Below are 22,058 nucleotides of genomic sequence, written 5' to 3'. Positions count from 1 at the left end.
TGAGAAAAAAATTCATGTATAATTTTTAGAAATTATAATAATTTTTTATTTATATATACGTATATATTAATTTGTTAAATAATTATATATATATATATATATATATATATATATATACATAAATAATTATATACATATACATAAATAAAAAAAATATATGAATTATATTTTGTTAAACTCCATGTTACCGACTATTAAAAATATTTAAATCACATGTATTAATTTTTTTTGTTATAATTATTTCGTTTTATATATATGATTATTTTTTATTCTACAATCGTACAATAATATTTTTTATAATATTATTGCTATATATGAAGCAGCTTTATATTATTATAATTATTTTAAATTTAATTATGACTGTAAATAAATAAAATAGAAAACAATCAAAACTAATTTTTTTATAGTCAAAATTTACTATAAATTTAAAAAATAAAATCACTAATAATTAAAAATTTGAGTAGAAAATAAAAATTCATAAGCTAAATTCAATTTGTTAACTAATTAATTTTATATCCATATAATAATAATAATAATAATAATAATAATAATAATAATAATAATAATATTATTATTATTATTATTATTATTATTATTATTATTATTATATATTGATTAAAATTGTGAATACATACTAATAAAATTATTACATACGAATGAGAATTAGAACTATATCAATTATTATTATTATTATTATTATTATTATTATTATTATTATTATTGAGTAATGATGATAATTCATGTGATAATGCATATTACCTATAGAACATCTAAAATTAAATAATATTCAAATATAATTATGTGACAATTATAATTCAAAAATTACTGTATATGAAGTCACGTGAATTATTATTATAATTGATATAATAATTGCTATAATTGCTACATATTCTCAATCTTATCGGTTGTATCAATTTAACTATATCAATTATATTCAAATTAGTAGTCAATTATTTTTATGAAAATTCTTGCTATAATTAGGTTATACTTATGTGATTATCTTGTATTAATCGTTATAATTAATTTAATAAAGATATTATTAAGTATATATGTTATCTATATTAATTATATGCCAATACTTGTAAGAATGAGTTTAAAAAATGTAGAACCTATGCACAATTACTCAAGAGGGGGGTGAATTGAGTATTGCAACAACAATGAATCTTTTTGCGAAAGTTAAAGACAATATACAAAAGTGTTATTGTACTAGTATTTTTCCAAGAGCTTAACTCAATTGCTAAGCATTTATAAGGAGCTTTTACTTTCCAATAGACACCAACTCAAATAAATTGATCAAGCTTTTCACCAATCGGACTTAAGCTATTCCTTAAGTACTTACGAAGCTACTTTTCGATCACAATTTATTTGCTCAAAGGTAAAAGACAATAATATTGAAGAGATGAGTTTGGAGAGATGCAAACGCTATTTAGAGTGGTTCGGCACAATCCTTGTCCTACGTCCACTTTCTTTCTCAATCGCTATTGAGAAGTTCCACTATTGCCAAGCTTCAAGGTGCTCGCGCAAAACCTTTTACAATCCGGGTCCTTAGTTTCTAACACCTCACGGTATATGATCACCACTCGTATACTAACCCACTCCACTTAGAGATACCTTCTCTAAGATTTGCCTTGAGTACTTAGTATACCTCTTTGGTATCCTCACCGACTATAGTGTTTATAACTCTTGACTCAACCTTGGAGATCACACTCCAATTTACAAAGTGTACAAGAAAATAATTCTCAAAGAATTGTTGAGACGAAATGAGTACTCTCTAGAAGAGTGTATGATTACAAGTTTAGCACTATTGAACCAATTGATATTGCTCTCTCAAATTGTGTATTATAACACCTTAAAAAATGTGTAGAATGAAAGAATATGAACAAGATAGTTTGCAAATACTCAGTATATGAAATAAGGCTTCAATCCATCTATTTATAGACTCCCCAAACCTTAGAAACGTTGGGGAGTTAATGGGATGGAGCCTTTTTGTCAAAACTAGCCGTTTTTTATGTTTTTGAATCATTTGCATCGATGCATAACACTTTGCATCGATGCAAATGTGTCTTTGAAGCTGAAATTTGAATTTTCAGCTAGGTTGCATCGATGCAAACATCTTTGCATCGATGCAACAAGTCGTCGCATGCTTTGCATCGATGCAAGATGAGTGTGCATCGATGCAAACCTTAAAGAATGGCTTGAAATCACTTCAAAATACTTAGGATTGATCTCAAACTTGTTGGAGTCAATTCCTATGCTTTTGTACCTTTGAAAACAAGTTTTAAACCATTTGGCTAGCATCGAATTGCAAGATGTGCATCAAAACATTTTGTGAGTGTGTGTTGAGAGATTTAGCAATTGGTTCTTAACAAGAAGTTACCTAAGTCCTAAGACACTATACTTGTCTTCAAATGTTGTGGACTTGAGTTTCTTGTTGTTGTTGTGTTGCTTTCAACTCTTCATTCCTCAACGTTGAATGTTGGTTGATCTTTCAACATGCTTGTTCATTCAAGTTGTTTGTTGGTTTGTCTTTCATGTCGTTTGTTGGTTTGTCATTCATCAAAACCTACGAATACAAACTTCGCATACAAGCAACATGATTTACAAAAAAGTGATATATAAATATATATAATATTATTGTTATATAAAAAATAGATTTAAATAATATGTTAAATATTAATTTGATATAATTATAATAAAATATTTTTCTAAAATAATATAATCATTAATTTCATGAGCTAACTATAATACAATTAAATGTATAATATTATTCTATATTATTTATTTACCGTCATGATTTGATTTGATTGTTTTCTAATTTATTTACTTACATAAATAATTAAAATATATAACATAACTATCGTAATTATTATAATTTTATGATATAATTATAATTAACATATTTTATCATAATTAAATATTGATTTGATATAATTATAATAAAAATATTTTCCTAAAATAATATAATCATACATTATTTATGAGCTAATTATAATACAATTAAAGATATTATTATATCATAATGTCTACTTACTATATTAATATAATATCAAAAGATACATCTTTCATTACTTTTTATAGATAAAATCGGTTTTTATTGGGAACTAAATTGTATTTAGGTCAACGAAAACTATATGTTTAGGTAGAGATTTTTTGTCAAATATAATGAAAATATAAATAAAGAAATAAAGGATAAAAATAAACTTAAATAATATATTTGACACCACTGCATTTTATTAATTATTAAATTATTTAAAAATAGTACATCCACACTCTCGTAACGATAACCAATTGAAATAACATTGTAAATATCAACATTTAGAATTCGTGCAAATTCAAATCATCCTCTTGTTAAATGAATTTTTCCTATTAGACCTCTAAAATACCTGTTCTTAGCAACCTAGGTCACCAAAAAGGATTCCCTACTAGACCTTCAAAGAACTTGTCCTTGACAACCTAGATCAAAGGGGCGAAAACTGAAAGAAACCACCACGCAGGTCACCTTAGTGTTGGATCCTCCAATCTTCCTCATGCAACAAGTGAAGCAAATCACTCACCTCACTTCTCACACAATAAAAAGTGCTTAAAAGCAACTGAAATTTATTCATCAAAATTTATTCCAAATTGTCTCACCAAAGGTTTTTAAATAGACCCGTAACAAACTAGCTAAAAGATAACATAAGATAACTAATTTAAATCAGATTTGATCTTATTGGATTAGATCAGATTTGATTTAAATTTTAAAATCTTAAAGATATGATAACTAATTTAAATCAGATTTGATCTTATTAGATTAGATCAGATTTGATTTAAATTTAAAATCCCTAACAATACTACTAAGCAAATCAGAAGTAATTCAAATCTTTCAACAAACTCTGACAACAAAACAAATTAAAAATAAATTACTAAAAATTTGAAAATTAATAAAAATTATGTCTCCCATTGAATTTTGAAAAGCTTTATTGGGCTTCTTGTTGTCTTGCCGTAGCCCAATGGGCCTTATGAATTGTTGTCCTTTCAGCACCATTGTTTTTGAGACGGACTCTTGGTCTTCTTGATGCCCAAGAATGACATGACACAATTCTTCTAGAATTCAGATCCTTGAATATGACAAGATTATCATTCCATCCGTTAGCTCTAAGATGACGAAAATATCCTCCTAACCACATATCATTCTCTCCCTCTTCAAAAAGATTCATCCTCGAATCTTGAATGAGAAGCGCTTCTTCCCTCCAAGGAATCCAAATCCAATCTATAGGTTCAAATACCATGGTTTGTTGACTCTTCTCTATCCACTGAATTGTGGTTATGTCCCTTATGTGTGCAAGTTCAATCTTTCCAACCATACTTTTACCATCTTGTCCAAGGTGTGAAATTTGTGTTTCTTCCTTTTCATCCCTATTAATGCCTCCATAATGGACGAGCGAATCTACAAAGCCTGGAAAACTTGATATAAAAATACTAGGAATTTCATGATTAGATGTATGAGAAACTAAGGACTCTGTGGATTTTAATGAGACTAATGCACTCTTGTCTAAGCTAGAACTTTCTAGATCTCTCTCACAAGTGTGTTTATTGAACTCAGTTTCTTTTTCGCTCATTGACTCCTTTCGCTCACTATTCTCATCTTTTCTCTCAAATCCCTCGCTTTCAATCAAATATGGATTCTTTTCACTCAAATACTCAATCTCTTTCTCAATTTTTTTCTCTCATATTCTTTAAATTGTTCACATCCCAAGGACCCAGTTGAGAAATTCTGCACTGTTGAATCTTCCAATGACACATCACCCTCTACAGCATACTCAACAAATTCTTCTATCTCTGGCTTTGAAGAAGAATGAAAGATAGGCGTAGAAGAATTCCTCTTGTTATGGCGAGCTATCATTTGTTGCATCTGCTCCCAGTCAATGGCCAATTTGACCAAATTGTCCATGGTTGTGTAACGGTAACGTTGGACTTCATCTTCAAGTTCTTCACATAATCTAAACAAAAATCGATCCTTAAGAACCTCATGACTCCTTTTAATATTAGCCATGTCCATCAAATATAGAAACTCCTTGTGGTACTCCATCACTGATTGTGAGCCTTGTTGTAACGTAAAAAATTTTCCAAAAAATGTATTGTGGTATGATGATGGCACAAACTGCTTCCTCATGATTTTCTTCATCTTCTCCCAGCTGCTAATTGGGCGCTTTCCGTACCATCTTCTAGATCTTCCTACTTCAGTCCACCATATACGGGCAGCATTGGAAAAATTAGCTTGTACCAGTTAAACCTTCTTTTCTTCTGAAAGGATGCAATTTGAAAAAATCGATTCTACCTTTCTTTCCCATCTGAAATACACTTCAGGATCATTCCTCCCTTTGAATGCAGGGATTTGAAATTGAGAACTCTTTTTCGCATATGAGCTTCCTTCATCATCACTATCGTAATACTCAATCATTTATTATTATTATTTTTTTTCCAGACACTGACTTAAAGATAGAATAATTGCAAAAACAAAATTAAAAAAAGAAGAATTTTTTTTTTCATTTTTTTGTTTGACTCTAACGTGAATTTACAGAAATTAAAGAGAGAAATAAAAAGAGACTAAACAAGACCCATGGAACGTGTAGATAAATAAGAATTTACCTACGACCTGTAACTGATACCAGATGATAAAGAATTTAAAAGAATAGATAAATGGATTTTTCCTACTAGACCTCTAAGATACCTGTTCTTAGCAACCTAGGTCACCGAAAAGGATTCCCTACTAGACCTTCAAAGAACTTGTCCTTGACAACCTAGATCAGAGGGGCAAAAACTGAAAGAAACCACCACGCAGGTCACCTTAGTGTTGGATCCTCCAATCTTCCTCATGCAACAAGTGAAGCAAATCACTCACCTCACTTCTCACACAATAAAAAGTGCTTAAAAGAAACTGAAATTTATTCATCAAAATTTATTCCAAATTGTCTCACTAAAGGTGTTTAAATAGACCCCTAACAAACTAGCTAAAAGATAAGATAAGATAACTAATTTAAATTAGATTTGATCTTATTGGATTAGATTAGATTTGATTTAAATTTTAAAATCTTAAAGATATGATAACTAATTTAAATAAGATTTGATCTTATTAGATTAGATCAGATTTGATTTAAATTTAAAATCCCTAACAATACTACTAAGTAAATCAGAAGTAATTCAAATCTTTCAACAAACTCTGACAACAAAACAAATTAAAAATAAATTACTAAAAATTCAAAAATTAATAAAAATTATGTCTCCCATTGAATTTTGAAAAGCTTTATTGGGCTTCTTGTTGTCTTGCCGTAGCCCAATGGGCCTTATGAATTGTTGCCCTTTCAGCAGCACTGTTTTTGAGACGGACTCTTGGTCTTCTTGATGCCCAAGAATGGCATGACACAATTCTTCTAGAATTCAGATCCTTGAATATGACAAGATTATCATTCCATCCGTTAGCTCTAAGATGACGAAAATGTCCTCCTGACTACGTATCATCGTTCCAAGGGATTTTTCTTTTTAAAAAATTATAAAATTTAAAGCTAATTTAAGAAATAACTCCTTGTGTTTTGAATGGGAAAAATCTAAAGTTAAAAAAAGTAAAATTGCACAAGTGATCTCTTTATTTGTGATATTAAAAACAAAATTTTGCAAAACATTTTCAGAATCTTTTTCGTTTTAGAAAATGACTTCCATTATTAGGAAAATTCACAAACACTAGTCCTGTACACTTTTTTCAATAATCAACATGTACCTCATTCATTTCTGAATTCCACACTCATTGTAACCAACATCAATTCTTAATTTCATAAATTTATCAACATTTTCAGGTTCTCATAGTCATTACCCACATAACACTCCACCCATATACTTACAACTTCAGAAACCTAAATCTCCGTCTTTTAAATTTATACAAAAATGTACCAATTTATTTCACTAACCCATCTCTATTAGTCTTAGAGTCTAATTACTATATATTTTGGTTTGGTTTGGTTTGGTTTTGAAATTTGGAAACTAGAGAACTTTGATGTTTTTGTGTAAAATTTAATTTTTGGTGAACTTTGATGGATCATAACTTGAGATTCAAACATTGAAATTGAATAATTTTTATTTTAAGTTAAAGATGATTTCAGGAGATTTGAAATGATATAAAGTTTGAGGAAAACAAAATTTTGTAGAGGATGTTATGAACATTTAAAGTTTGGTATAAAAATATGATTTTTGTAGCTTTAAGATTTTTCTAAATTTATTACAGCATGCGTACGCAATCCAATACACGCGACGCAAGTATTCCATTCGGATTGGGATACTCGCGTACGCAAGCAGGTACCGGGTATGCAAACACGCACGCACTTTTTCACTGTGTACGTATGCACGGCAAGGGTGTGCGTACACACATCCTTTGTTTTGCTGAAAAATTACTTTTCTTCATTTTTCAAGGGTTCTCTAGCTTTCTAAACTTCTTTAAACTGCTGTTTGAGTACACTTTACCATTTCATTTACACTTCAGTCAACTCAACCTTTATTTCACTTAATCTTTCCACCATAATTCAATAAAAATCAATAATTCGTTACCAAAAATACTACCACACTTTTATCATTACTCCTCAATCATATCACAAGCATTTTCACACCTAATCACTCAATTCATTCTCAAACCCCATCTAAAATTTCTCAATATGTTACCAAACCTCATAGTCATCATCATTCAAAAAAAACACCATTAACCACTACTAATCCTCATCAACATTACCAATCATGATCACTCATCATACTCATCAACATTCATCATCACACATCTTAATCATCAATATCCATCATCAATCATTATAATCATAAACAATACCAATACTCATCATAATATCATCATAATTCATATATCACACATTCCAACACTCCATATCATCCTCTACATCATCAAACATAAATTCACATATAATTAATCATACACCAACATCATTCAATCCTATCTTAGGGTCCACTAGCCTAAGTGTCTAAAAACATTATATATTACATAGAGGAAACCAAAACCATATCCTGATCGATTCTCCAAAAGCACAAACACCCAAAGCTTGATTCCAACTAGGTCAACAAGGCTCAAGCACCAACATCACTTCCAAAACTCACCAACTATCAACTTATACACATATAACATACCAAAAATCAACACTATGGCTAACCAAAATATCAAACCACAAGAGTTTGAAGAGACTTACCTTATCCAATGAGATTAGAAGTAAAACCCAATAATATTCCATGGCTAGATCACCCCTAAATAAACAAAATCACAAAATCTACTCAAGAACTAGAACAAAAAATACAAAGCTGTTAGGGATGGAAACTGAAGCATGGATTTTGAAAATATCACCACTTTGTTTAGATAGAAATGAAGAGCTCGACAAGAGCTTCGCGTGGCCACAAACGGCTTGTCAATCAGAGCAACGAGGCTCAAGATATGGCCAAATAAAGGAGAAGATGAATACTAACTTCTCTTCTCTTCTCTCTTCACTTCCAGCGCCCCTTTCTTTGTTTCTAGGGTAAAATGAGCTGAATGCTCATTAGTTGATACCTATATATGTTGGGTTTAGGTCCAACTTGGGCCCGGTCCAACCAGGCAAGTGCATTGGTGCACGAAAAGAGATTTTGTATAGCTTAACCGGCAAGTGTACCGGGTCATCCAAGTAATACCTCAGGTGAGTGAGGGTCGATCCCACGAGGATTGTCGAACTGAGAAAAAAATGGTTGTCAAGTTAGACTTAGTTAGGCGAATCAAAAGGGGTTTGGTGTGTCAATTCGCATAAAACAGTAAATAAACAAGTAAAGAAATCAATAAATGGGTATGGTGTAAAAACAGTATAAGAAAATAGTTAAGGCTTCGGAGATGTTTATCTTTCCGGATTAAAATTTCTTATCAACTATTTTAACAATGCATGATTCATTCTATGGCAAACTATAAATGTCTAAACCCTAATCTCTTAGTGGTTTAGCCTCCTCTAACCTTCATTAATTGCCACTCTCGTGGTCACTTAATTCCTATTAGAGGGTTAAGTTTAAAAACTAGTTTATGACCACAAAAATCGTAATTACCCAAAGCTAACAGGATTGTATGTCACATATCCTAATTAGTTCATGTAATTAGCAATTTAGGAGAAATTTATTTTTAAGCTGTAGTTCAAGCGAGATAACTCTCTCGAGAATCACAAGAACTCATGTAGAACAAGGGTCATACTCTCGTTCCACCCAAATTCATAAGATTAAGAACGAAAACAATCCTTAGAATCAAATCAAAACATCAATTAAAATAGAAGAACAATAGTTCTAATCCATAGAAATAAACAGAGCTCCTAACCTTAACCAAGAAGTTTAGTTGCTCATGACGTACAGAAAAAATAGGATTCTGAAAACGTGCGGAAGGAAGAAGATCCCAGCTACAAGTGATCTTTTTCCTTTTATAATGACCTAGTTTGATATAGAAAGTAAATTAAAATAATAAATTCTAAAACTAAAAGATATAGTTTGTAATTAAAAATTACAAAAAATAAAAAATAAAACTAATAAATGTTAAATCTACTTGAGAAGCTCCAAGAGAAGGGAATTCAGATAGCTGCTAGCATTGGGCGTTTAACGCCCTAGGGGGAGCAGCCTTATGCACGCTGAGGTCCCTTGTTGGCACTAAATGCCAGTTGGGTGTTTAGCACCTTGGGGGGGTGCTGCTTGCTTTTTCTGTTTTTGCTCCAAACTCTGCCAAATTGCTTCGAATTTTACCTGAAATCATAAAAATACTAAAATAACTCAAAGTAGCTTTCAAAGGAGATTTTTTTTCACTAAAATCGAGTAAAACTAAATAAAATCTAACTAAAAATAACTAGAAAATGCTAAGAAAAAGGGTACAAGATGCTCACACATCACAACACCAAACTTAAACAGTTGCTTGTCCTTAAGCAACCAAAAACAATATAGGACCAAGAAAAAAAAATGCCTGAGACTTAAGTTGACAATTAAACTCAGGTCTAGTTACTGAATGGGGCTTATGATACTCTAATTCTAAATGGCTTCGACATCTCACTATCCTTTGAAGCTTAGAAATATTAGTGTCCTTCAGACCTAGAACTCGGATGATATTATAAATTCTCTTACTTAGGTTGTAATTGATTCCTGAACATAGCTTTTGCTTTCTTTGGTGCTTTGCACCATGAGCCTAGTCATGACTCTAAGTGTTTTGTCTTCTGGCTTAACTTGAAACAAGAACACCACAAGCATTTAACTGGAGAATTCCTTGAGGTCAAATTTCTCTTTTTTGTTTCTCCTAAACAGTGGTGCTCAAAGCCTTAGGCATACTCTGTAACAGCAATGGGTCACGACTCTAAGTGTTCAGTCTCAAGAGTTACTTGACACCTTCACACCATAAGCATATGGTTAGTGAAAACCACTCTTTTGAGCTTTAGATCAGTTTTGACCCTCCTAACCATTGATGCTCAAAGCCTTGGACTTTTTTCTTTGATTTTTCATTTCTTTTTAATTCTTTTTGCTGTTTACTTTGCTTCAAAAATCAATTTTCTTCTTATTTCAGAGAATCGATAATACTTTTCCAAGTTCCCGTTCCTCAAGAACCAATATTCTCAACTCCAATATCAAATATGCACAGTTAATTCATACAGTCAGAAATAGAGATAGTGCCACCACATCAAAGTAACTCGAAAATCTTAATATAATTAACTCAAATGCTCATGCATTTTATTATTTCTTTTCTTTCGTGATTTTTTAAAGCTTAGTAAGCAATACATGAGACATCTTTTTAGAATAAAAATAAAATACTAAAATAAAGAACTTAATCTAGAAAGTAACAAAATCCTATTAGTGATCATGCAACTCAAATTAGAAAATAGAAAATAGAATGAAGTACTGAAAAAATAGGAATAAGAAAATAAAACTCAACCACCTTAGCCATGGTGGCTACTGCTCTCTCCGGAGGGAAGACCGGCTTTTAAAGTGGTGCTTGCCCAAGTTTCCGAGTGTATTCCATGCTCTTCTTAGTGATTGGACTGTCCACTGCAATAAGCATATCTTTATCAATCTGGACATTGGTACCTCACATAAGCGAGAGATGAGGTGAGGGAAGGCTAATCTAGAGAGGGTTGAGGTCTTTGCTACGATGTTGTATATCTCCAGGGGGATCACTTGATGAATTTTCACCTCTTTGCCAAGCATAATGCAGTGGATCATCACAGCTCACCTCATAGTGACTTTAGACCGGTTACTAGTGGGAAAGATGGATCGTTGAATAAAATCCAGCCATCTTCTAGCAACTAGCTTGAGATTATTCCTTCTCAGCTGGTATGGCCGGCCCTTGGCATCCTTCTTTCATTGTGATCCAGGGAGGCATATGTCTTTGATGACTTGATCTAACCTCAAATCAGATTTGACTCTCCTATTGTAGGAGTGAGGGTCATCCCTAGATGGAGGCAACTGAAGTATCTCCTTCACTCTTCCCATTCCAAATTGCAGAGTCTTCCCTCGGACCATGGTGCACCAAGTCTTGAACTCAGGATGTTCATTCTTGTGCTTGTCTGTCATCCACAGATTTGCATAGAACTCTCTGACCTTTAAGATTCTGACTTCAGTTACAAGGTTTGCCAGAACTTCCCAACCCCTACTTCAAATTTGTTCTTGAATTTTTGGATACTCATCTGCTTTCAATTCGAACTTCACTTCCGGTATCACCTTCTTTTTGCTCACAGTCTTGTAGTAATGCTCCTTATGATGCTTAGTTAGTGTAGAACCAATGGAGCTCATGTGGGATTGTGGAGGGAGTTTTTTCCTTCCTCTTTCTTGAAGAGGGTTCTCCAACTTTTGGTGGCATAAGGAGTTAGAGGAGAGTGAGAAGCGGAGCGCCCCAACACCAAACTTAAAAATTTTTCTCGTCCTCAAGCAAAGAGAAAAAAAATTAGGGAGAAGGAGAGGGAGACAAAAGAGAGAGTGGAGAGTAGGATGGAGGTGTGAGGAAAGGTAAGAATTGAAGTGGTATTTATAGGGGTGGGGGTGATTCAACTTCAGTCATTGATGCGCATAAACTTGATATGCTACGATTTTAGGAAATTGCACGGTCGGCAAAATTCCTTCCGGCAAGTGCACCGGTTATCGTCAAGTAAAAACTCACAATAGAGTGAGGTCGAATCCCACAAGGATTGGTTGAGTGAGCAATTCGGATTAAAAGTATGTTCTAGTTGAGCGGAATCAAGATTTAGATGAGAATTACGGAATATAAAATTGCATGAATTAAAGAGCGAGAAGCTAAATTGTTGAAATTAAAAGGGATGGGGGTGATTGCATGAATTTAATTGCAGAATGTAAAGAGAAAGTGTAGATCAGAAATGGGGAGTTCATTGGGTGTTAGGAGATATTGAGATCTCCGAATCAAAACAACTTTTATCCCTTCCTCAACCAATGCATTCATTGAATTTTGCTTGGCAATCTTATATGATTGGATCCCAATCCCTTGGCTCACCAATTCTCTCTAAAAACAAACAAATTCCCAATCCCTTGGTTTAAATGTTCATAAGAAGAGATGATGCTCGATCACTGATTATACCACACAGTTTCATGAACCACAATTTGGTAGGATTACATGTCACAATATCCATCCAAACCCCAATTCAATTCACTGTGAGAAAGCTTCTCTAGCATGAATCCTCCATTCCTTTCCCAAGGTTCCGAAGGATTCCAATTATGGGTAGTTTCTTTCCCAAGACAACTACCCAATGGAATTAGATCGAGAAGCTTTCTAACAAAATTCAAGAGAAAAGATTGAAGAAGAAGATAAAACTATTATTGATTCATTGAATTACAATAGAGCTCCCTAACCCAATGAAAGGGGTTAGTGTTTCATAGCTCAGAATTCAATTACAGAGAAAATAAATTGCTAAAAGTGAAGTCTGTAAAAGATCCCCCTCAAGGGGCTGGATTCCCCTCCAATCCCCCTTCTTCTAATGCCGAAACTAAGGCCTTTAAATAGGCTCCCTAAATTACAAAATGAAAATGAAATTAAAAGCAAATTACAATCAAATGAAAATAAACTATTCTAGATGATTCTTGTGGCCTTGATTTGGTGTTGTTGATGGGCCTTGCTTGCTTGAAGGGTAGAGTGACATAATTGATCCAAAAAGGATAATGATCCATTAAACTACACTCAAACGTTGCACCCCCCTTTCTTGAGTCGTCACTTTGTTCTCTTGTCAACCTTGCCAATTTGATGCCAAATATAGACTATTATACCTTGTTGGAAAGCTATGGATGTCAGCTTTCTAACGCAACTGGAAGCACCTCAATTGGATCTCTATAGCTCAAGTTATACTCCATGGAAGGTGAAGAGGTCAGCTGGCCTGATTGCATGTTGGTACTATGCTCTTCTATGCACATTACGGGGCTGTTTTCTCCCTCAATTTTTAGTATCCACCATGCATGCCATATATGCTTGGAAAGCTCTAGATGTCTTCTTTCCAATGCATTTTGAATCACCTCATTTGGAGTTTTGTAGCTCAAGTTATTTATGTTTGAAGAAGGCATGGTCAAGCTGTTCCATATAACACGTTTAACCTCCAGTTTAAGCTTAAACTGGAGGTTAAACGTGGAAATGCTTCCTGGTGAGAAATTGTGTCGAACACGTTTAACCTCCAGTTTGAGGTCAAACTGGAGGTTAAACGTGGAAATGCTCCCTTGGTGCCATTCTCATTCTGGCGTTTAACCTTCAGTTTAAGGTCAAACTGGAGGTTAAACGCCAGTTTCCTCTTTTCTCAGCTTTTATGATTCTGGCGTTTAACCTTAAACTGAAGGTTAAACGCCACTTTCAGCTTTGATGCATTTCCTATTCTGGCGTTTAACTTCCAGTTTAAGGTTAAACTGGAGGTTAAACGCCACTTTCAGCATTATATGGCTTGGCAGTTTAAGTTCCAGTTTAAGCTTAAACTGGAGCTTAAACTCCACATGTGATATTCAAGCTTCCTTTATTGATTTTGTTGCTTCCTTGCCTAGCCTCTTCTTCCCTGAAATCATCCAAACAACTGCATCAAGGTCTTGCAAAATTTCATGAGAATTCTTCCATTCATAGCATTCAAGGAATATAACTAAAAACTCATGGAATTTGCATCAAAATCTTTATGTTTGAATGATTTAAGACAAGCATGACTAATTGGCCCAAATGATTACTTAAGACTCAAGAAAATGCATAAAACAACTAAAAATAAAAGAAAAAGGCTAGTGAAACTAGCCTAAGATGCCTTGGCATCACAACACCAAACTTAATCCTTGCTTGTCCCCAAGCAAGTTCTGAATTATTTGAGAAGAAAGAATGAAACAGAAAGTAAATTCATTAGCCATATCAGTAAGTAATTGACATTGATTAATGGGGTGTTCATGCAGAAAGTTGTTGCAGCATCACTTTATTGTTTCTTAGGTAAGAATGTCACTTTTTATGTTTCCACTAAAACACTGCTATGGCCTCTTGTTATTCACATATCCTTGGCAAGTTTCTTTTCTTTGTTTTTCTTTTTCTTTGAGCTTATTTGCTCCTTGTTGCTCAGTGTCATGTGTTGCACAAGCTTTTGACATTTCTTATCAGTGCTCACACATATCCACCACAGGCATTTTAGTTCACATTTCTTTTTGAGACATTGGTGCCCAGCACCTCTTTGTGTGACTAAATGTTTTGTATTTAGGTTGCTCTTGATAATGGACTTTTGGTTGATAATCCCGGGTTAGTTAACCCAAGTTACCAAGTGTTGAAACACTCCTCAGAACCTATTCATCCAAGCATATCCTTAATACATAAACACCACAGGCATTTGTCTCAGAAGTTCAAACCATTGGTGCCTAGCTTATTTTCTCAATTTTTTTGCTTTTTTGGTTGCCCTTTTTCAGTGGCTTTTTCTTCTGCTTTTTCTTTCTTTTTCATGGCCAAAGACATTTATTCATCAAGATCCATAGACAACATCCTAATTTCCACTAAAAGTGACAATTCTAACTTTATTTCTTAGTGAGCTGACTATTCAATCAAACATGTATACCACCACTTAATCTTATTTGATTTCTTACCAAATGGAATTGAGTTACTTTTGTTCAAACATTTCTTTTATTTTTGGAAACAGAACAAGCAGGGCAAGCATACATTTAAGCAAGTGAAGTTTATCCAGACACTTAGACTATCACTTATTTGGAAATTAAACAAACAGACAAACAAAAACTGCAATGACTCAAACTTAAAGCAGGGGTGCATGCAAACTTCCAATATCAGCAATTCACAGTACAAGCAATTAAGTGACAATACAACCTTTTAGCATCTTCTTTGTTGTTCATCATCCTTCCTAGCCTTGGTGTTCTCTTTGATGATGATGTATATTCCTTCCATGAGATTGATTGTCTTCCTGCAAAGCTATTAGAAGTTGCTTGTTCCCCAAGCACTTTGAGAATTGGTTAGCATGCATGTATGTTTGTAGGCCTCTGAACTTAGATTGGTGTGTGAACACCAAACTTAGTTCCTTGCCATATGCAGCAATTTGGATCATATGCAGAAAACCTCATGTGCTTTTATTAAGAAAATAACTATGAACTAGAAAAAGAAACTATGAACTAGAAATTAAACTATTGTTTAAGTAGTTTCCCTAATTGGTTGGAGCTAGTGACTAGTCATGCTGAGGTAGAAATGTGCTTTTAATGAAGTTTTTGGTGGAACACCAAACTTAGAATCTCACATTCACCCTTGAATTGTTTTGGTGTGCAACACCAAACTTAGCTCCTTGCAATACAGATAAATCTACTTAACTCTTTTATTGAAATAACTAGAAAAGAAAAACTACCTTTGGTTGGGTTGCCTCCCAACAAGCGCTCGTTTACTGTCATTAGCTTGACATGCTGTTCCTGACTTTCTTCCTCTTCCTCCAGTTTGTTAAGAGGAATGACTTCAAGTGGATAAAGGAGCTAGTTAGTGCCCCTTGTTGTGAATGCCTCTTTCCAGCAAGCTTTCCCTTGTGATTGGCTTGAGTGAACTTGCTTGTTGGCTCAGGAGTTGGATTGTTCTTCAACCTTCTCTTCTTCATGGATATGGTTCTTTGTTTCTCGGTCACAATCCTCATTTTGGTGCTTGTTTCTACTGCCTTCACATCCTTGATCTCAGAACTTGGTTGTTGTTGGACAGTTGGAGTATCCTGTTCATCAAAAGCTTCCTGAATTTGTGGTTCAATAAACCCTTCCTCTTTGCAACTCTCTATTTCATAGGAGTGTGATCTCCCTTGATTGACTTTCTCCCTTTCTTGTTCTTCTGATTCCTCCCTTGGGTTTGCCATGGTATCACTAGAAGAATTGTGGGTAGGGATTTGCTTTGATAGATATCCAATTTGTGCTTCTAGCTTTTGAATGGCAGCACCTTGATTTTGCAAGTTGGATATCACTTCTTCCTTAAAGCCTTTCAAATCGGTCACATCTCTGCCCATAGTTGCAAGCATTCCTTCTATCCTGGTTAACTGATCATGAAATTGTTGGTTCGGATTGGGTTGATGAGGTTGATTATCTTGGCTGTGATATGGTGGCTGGGAGTATGTGTTTTGTGTGGGCTGATAGGGTCTTTGGTTGGAGTTTTGGTAGTGGTATGACTCTTGTGTGTAGTGGAATGAGTCTTGTGGATAGTGAAATGAATTGTATGAATTTGAGAAGGAATTTTGTGCTGAGAAATGCTCAAGTGATGAAGAATTTGGATATGTAAAACTAGGAGGTGAGGTTGGATAATTCAGAGGTGATGGCTCTTGATGAATGGGGTGTGAATAAGTGAAATCTCTTTGGTTTTGATCTTCCCAGCCACAACTTGAGTAGTGATCAAATTCACCAAAATATGGACCATTTTGTGGCTCTGGGAAGTACCCCGTTTCCTGTTCCTGATACTCCCACCCACCATGAGCATAATAACATGAATCATTCTGTGGTGGTGGAGAGTTTCTCATGAATTTTGATTGACCAAATATGATGGATACTCCTTTCTTTTTTGCAATGTGCTCAGTCTCAAACAATACTCATCCAAAGATAGTGGAAATTCCATAGTGAGGCAATATCACAAACAGCTAGTGGTTAGTATGCTAACAAGTGAATAAGCAAAGAAAACAAATTAAAATTTGCAGAAATTAGCAGTAATAAACTGAAACAAAAACTATTAACAAAAGAAAAGAAAAATTGCTCAATCTAGTTAACTTCCAATTGGAGAATTGTCAATCGAAAACCAATCCCCGGCAACGGCGCCATAAACTTGATGCGCATAAACTTGATATGCTACGATTTTAGGAAATTGCACGGTCGGCAAAATTCCTTCCGGCAAGTGCACCGGTTATCGTCAAGTAAAAACTCACAATAGAGTGAGGTCGAATCCCACAAGGATTGGTTGAGTGAGCAATTCGGATTAGAAGTATGTTCTAGTTGAGCGGAATCAAGATTTAGATGAGAATTACGGAATATAAAATTGCATGAATTAAAGAGCGAGAAGCTAAATTGCTGAAATTAAAAGGGATGGGGGTGATTGCATGAATTTAATTGCAGAATGTAAAGAGAAAGTGTAGATCAGAAATGGGGAGTTCATTGGGTGTTAGGAGATATTGAGATCTCCGAATCAAAACAACTTTTATCCCTTCCTCAACCAATGCATTCATTGAATTTTGCTTGGCAATCTTATATGATTGGATCCCAATCCCTTGGCTCACCAATTCTCTCTAAAAACAAACAAATTCCCAATCCCTTGGTTTAAATGTTCATAAGAAGAGATGATGCTCGATCACTGATTATACCACACAGTTTCATGAACCACAATTTGGTAGGATTACATGTCACAATATCCATCCAAACCCCAATTCAATTCACTGTGAGAAAGCTTCTCTAGCATGAATCCTCCATTCCTTTCCCAAGGTTCCGAAGGATTCCAATTATGGGTAGTTTCTTTCCCAAGACAACTACCCAATGGAATTAGATCGAGAAGCTTTCTAACAAAATTCAAGAGAAAAGATTGAAGAAGAAGATAAAACTATTATTGATTCATTGAATTACAATAGAGCTCCCTAACCCAATGAAAGGGGTTAGTGTTTCATAGCTCAGAATTCAATTACAGAGAAAATAAATTGCTAAAAGTGAAGTCTGTAAAAGATCCCCCTCAAGGGGCTGGATTCCCCTCCAATCCCCCTTCTTCTAATGCCGAAACTAAGGCCTTTAAATAGGCTCCCTAAATTACAAAATGAAAATGAAATTAAAAGCAAATTACAATCAAATGAAAATAAACTATTCTAGATGATTCTTGTGGCCTTGATTTGGTGTTGTTGATGGGCCTTGCTTGCTTGAAGGGTAGAGTGACATAATTGATCCAAAAAGGATAATGATCCATTAAACTACACTCAAACGTTGCACCCCCCTTTCTTGAGTCGTCACTTTGTTCTCTTGTCAACCTTGCCAATTTGATGCCAAATATAGACTATTATACCTTGTTGGAAAGCTATGGATGTCAGCTTTCTAACGCAACTGGAAGCACCTCAATTGGATCTCTATAGCTCAAGTTATACTCCATGGAAGGTGAAGAGGTCAGCTGGCCTGATTGCATGTTGGTACTATGCTCTTCTATGCACATTACGGGGCTGTTTTCTCCCTCAATTTTTAGTATCCACCATGCATGCCATATATGCTTGGAAAGCTCTAGATGTCTTCTTTCCAATGCATTTTGAATCACCTCATTTGGAGTTTTGTAGCTCAAGTTATTTATGTTTGAAGAAGGCATGGTCAAGCTGTTCCATATAACACGTTTAACCTCCAGTTTAAGCTTAAACTGGAGGTTAAACGTGGAAATGCTTCCTGGTGAGAAATTGTGTCGAACACGTTTAACCTCCAGTTTGAGGTCAAACTGGAGGTTAAACGTGGAAATGCTCCCTTGGTGCCATTCTCATTCTGGCGTTTAACCTTCAGTTTAAGGTCAAACTGGAGGTTAAACGCCAGTTTCCTCTTTTCTCAGCTTTCATGATTCTGGCATTTAACCTTAAACTGAAGGTTAAACGCCACTTTCAGCTTTGATGCATTTCCTATTCTGGCGTTTAACTTCCAGTTTAAGGTTAAACTGGAGGTTAAACGCCACTTTCAGCATTATATGGCTTGGCAGTTTAAGTTCCAGTTTAAGCTTAAACTGGAGCTTAAACTCCACATGTGATATTCAAGCTTCCTTTATTGATTTTGTTGCTTCCTTGCCTAGCCTCTTCTTCCCTGAAATCATCCAAACAACTGCATCAAGGTCTTGCAAAATTTCATGAGAATTCTTCCATTCATAGCATTCAAGGAATATAACTAAAAACTCATGGAATTTGCATCAAAATCTTTATGTTTGAATGATTTAAGACAAGCATGACTAATTGGCCCAAATGATTACTTAAGGCTCAAGAAAATGCATAAAACAACTAAAAATAAAAGAAAAAGGCTAGTGAAACTAGCCTAAGATGCCTTGGCATCAGTCATAGGGGGTGGAAAAATTGGAGTGAATTTTGATGGACGGAGATATGATATGAAAAGATATAAGTAGAAATTGTGGAGATATGGGATGAAAATAGTGGGGATGTAGAGAGGGTTTGATGGATGAGAATGAGTGGTGGAACGGGAGTGAGGGAACAAAATCAAAAGGATGTGATATGAAAAGATGTGAGTGGAATTTAAGAGATTTTGTAGGAATTTAACCCTTTGGTGGTGCTAGACGCCCACAGTTCTCTCTTCTCTTTTTCTTTTTTTTAACCCTTGGTGGCATTAAATGCCCATTTAGGACGTGAAATACCCCAATGGGATAAAAAATGTGAGTTGGGACATCCAAATTGGGGGTAAAACGCCCAAATCATTACTCCTCTCATGGCGCTAAACGCCCTCCCTAGCATTTGGCGCTCGCAATATTGATCCTCCAGGGTGTTTTGTCTTTCCGTCTACGTCTTTCTGGCTCTATTCTGAGTGCTGTACATGACCACAAACATTAAAAAACCTAGGAAAATGATGGAAATCAATGAAAATTGAAATGAATTGAAATCAAACTATGACAAAACTGAAATAAACTAAAACAAACTAAAGGATACTCATGGTTGGGTTATCTCCCAACAAGCGCTCCTTTACTATCATTAGCTTGACATTCACAACTGTTATGTTAGCAGACGGGCGAACCTTTGGTGATCAATCTCATCTCCAAGATAGTGTTTCACCCTCTGGCCATTGACTATGAATTTGTTATCTGAGTTCCTATCTTGAAGTTCCACATGACCATAGGGTGACACTCCAGTGACCACGAAGGTTCCTGACCATCTTGACTTGAGCTTCCCAGGAAAGAGCTTGAGTTAAGAATTGAATAGTAAAACCTTTTTGCCATGCTCAAATACTCTTGAAGCTATCTTTCTATCATGCCACTTTTTGGTCTTTTCCTTGTAGAGCTTGGCATTCTCATAGGTAGAGTGTCTGAATTCATCAAGTTCATTCAGCTAGAGCAACCTTTTCTCTCCTGCAGCTTTGGCATCAAAGTTCAGGAACTTTGTTGCCCAGTATACTCTGTGCTCCATCTCTACTGGCAAATGACAAGCCTTACCATAGACCAACTAGTACCGAGACATTCCAATAGGGGTCTCGAAAGCTGTACTGTACGCCCAAAGAGAATCATCAAGTCTCCTCGTCTAGTCTTTCCGTGAGGTGCTCACTGTCTTCTCTAGGATCCTCTTGAGTTCTCTGTTTGAGACCTCAGCTTGTCCACTTATCTGTGCATGATAGGGGGTTGCCACCTTATGACGAATTTCATATCTTTGCAGAAGTGAGTCTAGTTGTTTATTGCAGAAGTGGCTGCCCCCATCACTGAACAGTGTCCTGGGGACACCAAACATGTAACTTGTTGCTTAGTGTACTCCTTGGGAATGAACCTCATGGCCTTATAGTTTGCAATGTCTGCAAACCATGGGGCTTTCTGAATCATGAAGAAGTACTCATCCGGGATGTTTTCAGTCACAAAAGTAAGGGTGGCGTCCTTTCTTTAGGCTCAATCCTTTACAGATGATCACTCACTTGATTTTCTGATCTTTTCCTATCTCTAACCTCAATGTCAAATTCCTGAAGAAGTTGTACCCATCTGATCAATCTTGGTGTAGAGTCCTGCTTGGTTAGAAGCTACTTAAGGGCAGCTGGTTAGTATAAACAATAACCTTGGAACTAATTGAGTAGGATATAAACTTATTAATTAAATAGATAACTGATGAGCGGATAATTTATACGCTTTTTGGCATTGTTTTTAGGTAGTTTTTAGTAGGATCTAGCTACTTTTAGGGATGTTTTTATTAGTTTTTATGCAAAATTCACATTTCTGGACTTTACTATGAGTTTGTGTGTTTTTCTATGATTTCAGGTAATTTCTGGCTGAAATTGAGGGACCTGAGCAAAAATCTGATTCACGCTGAAAAAGGACTGCTGATGTTGTTGGATTCTGACCTCCCTGCACTCGAAATAGATTTTCTAAAGCTACAGAACTCCAATTGGCGCGCTCTCAACGGCGTTGAAAAGTAGACATCCTGAGCTTTCCAGCAATATATAATAGTTCATACTTTGTTCGAGATTAGACGACACAAACTGGCGTTCAACGCTAGTTCCATGCTGCATTCTGGAGTAAAACGCCAGAAACACGTCACAAACCAGAGTTAAACGCCAAAAACACGTTACAACTTGGCGTTTAACTCCAAGAGAAGCCTCTACACGTGTAAAGCTCAGGCTCAGCCCAAGCACACACCAAAGTGGGCCCCGGAAGTGGATTTCTGCACTTAGACTTATTTCTGTAAACCCTAGTAGCTAGTTTAGTATAAATAGAACTTTTTACTATTGTACAAGGGGTCCTTCTCCCTATTTTCGAATTCATATGTCTTTTGTGGAGGCTGGCCATTTGGCCATGCCTAGACCATCACTTATGTATTTTCAACGGTGGGGTTTCTACACACCATAGATTAAGTGTGTGGAGCTCTGCTGTACCTTGAGTTTTAATGCAATTACTACTA

General features: G+C 35.0%; 1 protein-coding gene across 2 annotated transcripts in view; it reads left to right on the top strand.

Moving 5' to 3' along the window:
- LOC130932679 (uncharacterized) overlaps window positions 1-22,058 on the top strand; it is a 36,468-nt gene extending 14,410 nt beyond the window's left edge. The window contains exon 6 of one of the 2 annotated variants that reach the window (XM_057862072.1): window positions 21,419-22,058. In XM_057862072.1, coding sequence (XP_057718055.1) covers window positions 21,419-21,433 — 15 coding nt within the window. In that variant the 3' untranslated portion in view covers window positions 21,434-22,058. Of the gene's footprint in view, window positions 1-15,140; window positions 15,606-21,418 lie in introns of those variants that run through there. The other variant, XM_057862070.1, reaches the window with a different exon arrangement.

This window comes from Arachis stenosperma, chromosome 6 (assembly GCF_014773155.1).
Source record: "Arachis stenosperma cultivar V10309 chromosome 6, arast.V10309.gnm1.PFL2, whole genome shotgun sequence".
NCBI lineage: Eukaryota > Viridiplantae > Streptophyta > Magnoliopsida > Fabales > Fabaceae > Arachis > Arachis stenosperma.
The sequence above is the reverse complement of the archived record's forward strand: the minus strand, read 5'-3'. Positions and strand labels throughout refer to the sequence as shown.